Source organism: Neltuma alba, unplaced genomic scaffold (genome assembly GCF_004799145.2).
Source record: "Neltuma alba isolate B1F8T4 unplaced genomic scaffold, ASM479914v2 tig00003359_pilon, whole genome shotgun sequence".
Classification (NCBI taxonomy): Eukaryota; Viridiplantae; Streptophyta; class Magnoliopsida; order Fabales; family Fabaceae; genus Neltuma; species Neltuma alba.
Window position 1 is genome coordinate 29,780 of NW_021633253.1, and position 8,965 is coordinate 38,744.

General features: G+C 34.0%; 1 protein-coding gene across 1 annotated transcript; it reads right to left on the reverse strand.

Annotated features, from left to right (window-relative positions):
* Positions 1-3,431: 3,431 nt before the first annotated feature.
* LOC114741349 (DNA-directed RNA polymerases I and III subunit rpac1) lies at positions 3,432-7,540 on the reverse strand. Its single transcript, XM_028929598.1, has 9 exons — positions 7,229-7,540; positions 6,784-6,969; positions 6,475-6,601; positions 6,217-6,303; positions 5,947-6,140; positions 4,739-4,834; positions 4,540-4,633; positions 4,193-4,312; positions 3,432-3,652 (listed from the first exon to the last, which is right to left on the reverse strand). Exons 1-9 carry the CDS (start codon positions 7,412-7,414, stop codon positions 3,549-3,551), a joined length of 1,194 nt encoding a protein of 397 aa, XP_028785431.1. The 5' UTR covers positions 7,415-7,540; the 3' UTR covers positions 3,432-3,548.
* Positions 7,541-8,965: the final 1,425 nt, after the last annotated feature.

Genomic DNA, 8,965 nt, shown 5'->3' on the forward strand with positions numbered 1-8,965 from the left:
GCCGCCTCCGTCCAAGAGAGTGCGGTAGCCCTTGCTCATTTAACACTACATCCGGGCGACGATGCAGCGGCTCTAGCTCATTTCTCACTGTACTCGAGCCATACAGCGCGTCACATCTGGGCAACGACCTAGCATTAGCATAATTACTTCGTTGATCCATGTTCATGAGATTCGACGGGTTTTTACGTTGGCTGTCGAGGGCCTAACACAACCCTCCTCCTTTATCCGGGCTTGGGACCGGCTATACAACATAGGCGGAGTTGGTTAATTATAAAAAAAAAAAAAGTGACACATTTTTCCTAAAACACCATAATCATCTTTCTTAATACCCCATCTCCCTCTTCTATTTGATTATGGTTGAGGGAGTATCCATAGGGGTAATTTAGAGAAAATTGATAAATATGAGAAATTGGTCTTATATTTAGGACCAAAACCAACTCAACAATTAAGGACCGGAGGAGTATTAATTATGAATCGTATTTTTTTTTATATGATCATATCTATTCATCTTAACATTCTTCTTGGCTACCCCAACATTGTCATCTGAACATCCATCTCAAATGCCCGTAACACTAATTCAATTAAAAATTATTTTTCCATATAACCCATAATTTCATTTAGGAAAAACCATTTTGCAGGTACCTATAATTTCATCCAATTTTTAATTTGGTACCTCTAATTTTTTTTTCTTTTCGTAAAATCCTTTAACTTTATACAGTTAACACCGTTAGCCCCTCTATTTTGAGAAGCACACTGAAGGTCCAACAGAAAAATAGACAGTGTTAAAACTAGAGATCATCATTAGAAGTGAATGCAACAAAGGGAATGTGACTTGTGTGGAGAAATCCGATTTGCTTTCAAGGATTCAATTTCAAAAAGAGGTTCTTTGTCTTCCTTGAAGGGAATCGATTTCTGCATAGAAATTTCCTTACCCATTAATCACAACTGTTCATCTTCTCCCTTCGACAGAAAAATGATTTCAAATTTTGATTTGAATACGTTAGTTGGTTCCGATGCGATTTCGAGTTCGATTTGAAGCATATATACCTCTATTCTCCTCTTTATCAGAACTAATGGTGCACATCTGCTGTCTGAATTTTTTTCCCTCTTGGTATTTTAACGCCGTCTATTTTCCCATTGGCCCTTCAGTGTGTTTCTCAAAATATAGGGACTAATGGTGTTAACTGTGTAAAGTTAAAGGATTTTTAAAAAAGAAAAAAAAAAAGGAGAGGTACCAAATTAAAAATTGGGTGAGACTATAGGTACCTGCAAAATGGTTTTCCTTTTAATTTAAAACTTTGCTTCATTTACCCATAAAAAAAAAAAAAAAAGATTCTCCTTAGTGAAGATGTTTTCCCTTCATCTTTATCATCACTTTATGCAATTGCATGTATCTATCCCACCTCGTGAAGTTTGCTGTATTCACATGCTTCGAGATGTATGTGGTTTCACACACACACACATCATGTGATTATGGGTGGATTAATTAATTTAATTACATAAATAAATCAAATATTTGTCGATCGAAGGAATTCCAAATCATATCATGCATATTTGTCAATGAGGCAAAATACTGTATCATATAATAAATATTCTAAAGTTCTCTTTCATTATAAATATTTAATCTCTTTTTAGTTATTTTAATCAACGATCGATACATCAATATTCATCATCTTTCTTTATATGTAAATTTTTCTTTTGAAAGCCACAGCATGCCTTTATGCCGTAGCTATACACTAGACATTCCAACATGAACCAAAAGTTTGACATGTGTCTATAAAAGAAAAGAGAAGATTTCATAATAATAAATAATAGTTTTTATAATCAATGCACCTTTCCATATAGTGAGAAGAACAAAACTTAGCGGATAATTAATCTGAATAGATATGTTAACTTTATTTTCTTTGCTTTAAAGTTTCGTATGGCCACCAAACTGAGACAGGTGCTGATCATATAGGGGGGAAATAATTACTACCTCCGATCCTAATTATAACAGCTAGTTGACTAATTTGAGGAGATTAAAAAAATAAGTTGAGTTAGTTATTTATCATAAATAAATATTGTCTTTCTTAAAATATCCTTGTTAATCAAGTGTATTGACTAGAACTACTATTGTTAAAAAGACTATTTTGAAGAAAAAAAAGTATAAATATGAGATACAAAGTGAATTGATATTTTATATTTAGGACCAAAATAAAAGTTAAACAAGGTCTTATATTAAAGATCGGAGGTAATACAATAAGAAGGAGGAAAGAAAGATTACAAAAAAGCTCAATAATGCCAAAATGGTATACTACTATTAAATATTGCTTCTTTTTCACGTGAGCGATGCTCAAATAGTTAAATAATTGAGACTATTATTAGTGTTTTTTTCTTGTTGGTTAAAAAGGAATCGTATCATTTAATGTTGAACATAAGATACTTGGTGAGTAGATGCTGAGAAAAATAATGCTAGAATATACTATTTTTCATTAAAAAAAAGTGCTTTTTTTCAAAGCAAAAAGAATAAGTTTAGTAGAAATGATTAGTCCGTCGTAACATGATGAAATATGATTTAAATTTTTGTTAAAAAAATATATATATTTAGTACCCGAGAATAAGCTTTTAATTAGACGGTGACTGTGTTTAATAAAAATGTGTGCAGATAAACACTATTTTTTTCAATTATTTTTTTGTGCGATTTAAGTTAATTTTTGGTTCTTATACGCGTATGGCGATTATTAATGCAATGACATAACATTTAATAGGTTGGCGAATCACACACACACACGCGAGACATACCATTCATTAGGTTGGCAAATTACACGTATACACACAGAGGGCCTGTGAGGGCACATCACATCCTTACCTGTACGTGTAAATTTATGGTGGTGGTGATCGCTCATATTAAATTATTGATTTTTATTGTATTGTACAGATCTCAGTCCCAGCCTACCCATTCATTACACTGATCCCACGGACAAAAATGGAACGTGAATATCATGTTCCCTCCTTGCCCTTTTTGCAATATTTTTTTTTAATAATTGAACTGTTTGTTTATCCCTTAATTTCTAAAAAAATTGGTAAAAAAATAATTATCCCGGTTTGAAGAAAAGGAGTTTTAAATTATGCTTTTAATGAATAGGAGCGAAAGTGAAATGTCGACATACTTTAACATGTCATTTTGAGTAACTAACTTTAATTTTGATTTAAGAGGGAGAAAAAGTGTCAATTGTAGACTCAAATCCTCTTATAAAAATTTCATCTTTTTTTTTTTTTTTCATTTGATCAAGCCCTTTCAAGGCTTAAAAACACGAGGTTTTTACTTGCGTTTTTTGGAATTTAAACTTGTATTCTTCTTCTCATCAGGATACTTCAACCAACAAGCTGTTGGTTCTTCATCATCATCACTACTTCAACCATGATAACAATTCAAAAATTAAATCGTGCTATTTATCGTGGACAAGAGAAGAGCTTTCATATCAAAAACACAAAACTGTTAAATAATAATCAAAGGATCATTTACATCCTTTTTTCTATTTCATCCTGGATTAAAGGTAAATATTGCATCAAGAAAGCTCAGTAATCACACGCTCACACTTCTCTTCCAGGATTTTCACAGCTTCAGTAAAGAGCACTTCAGGTGGTAATGCTCCAGTTGACTCAACATTAACTGGAAGGGGAAAAAAAGCACTCATGAGTGGCTTTAAATAATTTCAAGTTTTCAATACAAACAGACTGAAACATCACTTCATCACTAGCATTATGGCAGCTACAACAAACGGAAGATCCCTAGGATGCATTAACATGTTGCTTTCAATGATATTTCAAGAATAAAAATCTCACATAACTTGGTGGAAAAAATTCTCAAATTCAATAAAAAATGTGAATGCTGCCCGCATTTAAAAAAAAAAAAAGATTAATAACTGCTGAAAAATATTTGGTCATTAGATACATTTATCAATAAATTATGATATTAATCTGCCAATGAAGTTTAAACTAGCCTCTGGATCATGTCTACTCACGTAAGCTGATATAATTACCTTGGAGTCTGGGTCATGTGCTGCTTTAGGCAATCATAATTACTTCTCAATTGCCCACAACAGAAAATAATTACCTCAAATACAAAGATGATACCTTGGTGCTAATTTAATATTCAAGCAAATTAAATGTCAAAATTTCAATAAAGTTAAACATCTCACACATTACTTACAAATAAAATGATCTTTAACACGGCGCAAGGACACACGATCCTCCCATTCTTTTCCCCCTCTGATGCATTCCCTACATAGAGTACACGCTCGTGGGTTGGCAACAGTTGCCCTTCTTCTGCCTGCTCAACAGCCAATCCAGCAAAGCAAAAAAGTATTAAAAATAAAGGAACTTGAGACCACATTTGTAACCCCCACCTAAAACTACTAGTGTGCAACACAAGTTAGGCATGGATGCAAAATCAGCTTTCCGTGTGGCCAAATCATGGACACTACAATCCTCAACTATCATAGTCAACAAACGCAAAATTTGGTGCCAGCCACACGAAAGAAACACAAGACATGCTACCTTTTCCAATATCTTCAATATCGAATACTCCAACTGGACATTTATTTTTGAGTTCTTCAGCAAGGTCATCCTTAACCTCTTTCAAGAGAACAACCTAGAGGGGGAAAAAACAAGCCAAGCATTCGCATGTGAGGTTTTTGTATTTCTACTGCAGTGTTTGAACGTGAACATTTTGCATCTGAAACAATATATTTTTTACCTCTGGGAGCATCCGATACCAAGCAGTGGCAACTGGGGACCATTTTGCATGTGTCTTGCCAATGCCTTTAACTGCATGAGCTTCAAGTTCAATTTCCTACAGACACACATGGTAATGAATATGATATTTGATAATATCCAGTCTTCTGTCTTTTATTGTTCTTATTCCTGAGACCTTACGTTACATTACAATCAACGATCAAAAGCTAACAAATAATGTTCATATTTTTAACATAATGCAAAGGATGGTTCGGAAACAAAAACAAAAGCTGTCATTAATGCTCAAAATTTAGTAATATAAAGCCTTCTATCTTAGCGTGTTCCAACTGCTTAGTTCTTGCGTCACAATGAATGTTCAAAAGATAACAATTCATGTTCATCTTCCAAGCATAAAACAAAGGAACAATTCATAGAAAGGAAATATACAGGAATTTGAACATGACATATAAAAAGTAAGCTCAAGCTGCGAAAAGCAGAAGACAATGGTACACAATTGGCATGGCTAAATTGGGCGAAAGTCCTCAAAAATAAGAATAAGAGAAAGCAATATATGATTTCAGTCATAACAGATCCTAGGATCTTGCAAAACAAGCAAGTGGACAAGTCTCTCTCTCTCTTTCTGGAAAAAGGAGAAGAGAAACATAAGACAGCTTGTTTAGAAATTTGATCAAGAATACAAATCAAGATCACGGGTATTCTTTAGAAGATTTGCATGCCACTTTGTTGAGGCAGGTACATAAATCTTGCAACTGAATTCCTATAGCACATGCATATGTGGGAGTAGATCTTTCTGTTTAGAACCATTTCCTCACAAAATACGAAAGCCCCAGCTATTTGAAGGTCAATGCATAAATTTATTAGCATCTAACACACCCACAGGCAAAATCCCCTAACCCTAAGGCTTGATGCATGGACGAAGACATGCCCATCAAATTTTGCATCCAAATTCAAAATTAATTTCCTAATAGGAGTCAGGTGTAGCGCTATTGGTTCAAGTGCTAGACTTGATTAAATCTCAATCCAGGCTCAAAGAACATAACTACTGACTAGCTTTGCACGAGATAACACATGTTGAATCTCCTTTTTCTTAGATGCGAATGTCACGCATATACAATAATGCATCACAGCTTACCTCCTCCAACTTGTTTCTTTGTTACAAAAATATAAAGTATAACAATATACCAATAAGCAAATAGCAAAAAGGGCTACCTGGCCAGGTCCAAGTTTAGCTAATATGATATCCAAATTTTTGGGAGCAATTGGATCGGTAGAAAATTCAGGAAGGGAATCTTGACTGCAACTAAATGAAGTAAATGTTCTTGGTTTTGAACCAGAATTTGGTTTGACATCTTCAGCAGGAAGTTCACTCCCATTAGGTAACCACTTCAGTTCATTTGATTTTACTGCATTGGAGTTAAAAAATCAAAAGAAGAAAAATGCCATAAAAAAGGAATTGTGAGCATTGGGTTCAATTCTTACCGGTGATTCGGGGATGACCTTTTTCACATCGAACATGGAGTTTAAAGACAATAGTGTTCTTTTCATTCTTGTCATTTCCCGCATTTTCTAATTATAACAAAAAGGGAAAAAATTAAACAAGAATTACTCAGCGTCACAGTTCACCCCACAGCGAGGGGCCATATCAAACAACATATAGAGAAGCATCATACAATAAAGCCATGCATGTGATTATTGATTGTCATATAATTGTATGTTCATTTCAGCACATATGAATACCTGGATTTTCAAACAGCCTGGGGTCAGCCTTGATCGGAATAAGACCCAATCGATGGGAAAGAACTTCGTCTTGTATAACTGACGTATTGTTTGCTATATATACTCTTTCAATAGCCATTGTTGGAACCTGAATGCACAGCATCATATTAAAATTGAATATCTCCAACGGTAATGACCGGCTTAAATATATCACAATAAGCATTCAATATGCAAAAGTATAATGTCCAACTCCGAAAATCTTCCAAATCCAATTACAGATAGCAGAGGGTTATTTTGACCATAAATATGGATAACACTCAAAGACTTCACCTCTGCTATAAGAATTCTTCGAAATGCATTGGCAAGTGCTGGATCAATTCCCATCATATCGAACTCCATGTCATCCTCTGTAAGTCGATTCACTTGAACTTTGAAGTTCTGACAGAAATTATCTAATCGTATGCTATTATCAACTCCTAACGCAGCATAGGCGCCAGAATACTGTATGGTATCTGTCTAAACATATAAAAACAAATGAAATTAGGACACTAAGGCCAATCCGACTCCCCAAACTTAGAATTCAAAAAACACTGCTTTATTAGAAGTAAGCTGGGACCAAGGGAGAGAATCTGACGAAAATTTTTAGTTGTTTTGTACTTACAAAGTTACAAAAGAAAATAAGAAAGTGACAGGCAAAGAAACAGAGCTTAAAGGACATGACTTTATAATTCAAAATATGGATGTCCATGGTTTAGTGAAAGAAACTTAACCATACATGGTCAGGAGCATCGTTATTGCAGAAAACCCGCGTCCTCATGAGTTCAAGATGTGGGGGGAGTTTGGACGGAACACTTTCCAAGCTCATGATATAATCAAGTACCGATCCCTCAGACCTGGTTGGCTTTCTCTGTTCTTCCTGTTCGTCCAATTCTGACATCGATTCATCTTCGGACGAGGACATTGTAGCTTTCTCCTACGTATCTTCCACTCACTCCTTGCTCTTGCCGTCCAGTAGTAAGCAGGGTTTAGGGTTTAGCGATGATGGTGAAAACTGGAAACAGGTTTATATGATCAAGGGGGTGGTGAGGCAGATAGCCCGCAGGTTACGGGGCAGCTTGCTGCAGGTAGGAGCCCATACGGGCGGTCCTAAAAAAATCGGCTTCTGATGGACTTATATTTAGCCGGCCCACCCTAAATTAAGGGTGGGCTGGCGTGTTGACCAACCTGCACTTTTTTTAAATTTTATTTTTATATTTATATATATTTTTAAAATTTTCAATTAAATTGTAAAATTTATATTTTTATATTTTCAAATAGTCATGTAATTAAATTAATCTCAGATTAAAATATAAATATATAATTCATTGGTAAAATAATAAAAAAAATGAGAAATTAAATTTAGAACCAACAAAATACAAATTTATATATAAATTGAGTACAAATAATAAATATATCTCAGCTCATGTGTTGGTGGGTGCAAGCTTAAAAGGCCTGCATCAAACAGTTCCACTTTTTTTTTAACCCAACCCACTACCTTTTAACAGTTGGTGAGTTAAATTCACGAGCTTAACCCATGTTATTAGCTTTACATAAATTTATGTATTTATATATATTTTTGTCTAACAAAAAAGTGTCCAACTAGATATAGTCGTTGTCATGTCCCAAAAAAAATTAGAGAGAAAGGGTGACCACGGCCAAAGCTTTAGTGAAAAGCCCCAAAAAAAAAAAGTATTTAGAATTGTTTGTCAATTTATTTACAAGGTAGTTTTTATATTTGAAAAAAGTCAACTAAAAACCCCTCTTTTTATTAGCAATTTTTATTTTAGTTAACTTAAGACCTAGTTAATTTTTAGTTTCAACAAGTGAACGAGGTTGGTTCGCATTACTTGCTGCATTTTAAATTTAATTTAATTTGACCCCTAGGCAGCATGAGGATCACCGATACATTTTTTTTCCATATAATTTCCAATATGCATTTTTTATGTAATAAATAGGATGCCGTAGGCGGAACCCAAAAACAAAATACTGCCTCTGATTCAAAATATAATATATATTTTGTTGGAGGAGTTTGTTTTTTTTTACATTTTAATTTTGTCTAATCATTTAATAAATTTTTTCAATTTTACCTCTAACATATGCAGCATATTTTCTTTTGCTATTGGTTATATATCCTACGTTAATTACAAAAGATGGCTACGAATATTTACCAGACATGGAAAGAGCGAAAGAGAGAGAGAGAGATTTTAAACAAAAAGTGACTGAGAATTACATTTCCCCTTTCATTTTCCTTGCCGATATGTTTCTAGTAAAAGTGTATTTTGCCTCCAACCCACCTTGTTTTCTCCATTGAATTTTGAAGGGACTTTACTTGTTTTCTCCATTGAATTTTGAAGGGACTTTACTTCCCCCTACATATTTTATTTATTTATGACGCATACTTTCTCCCATCACTTTTGCTCCCATATATCCTCCTCTTTTTTTTTATTTCTTTTATTTGTACTCTATTTAGATG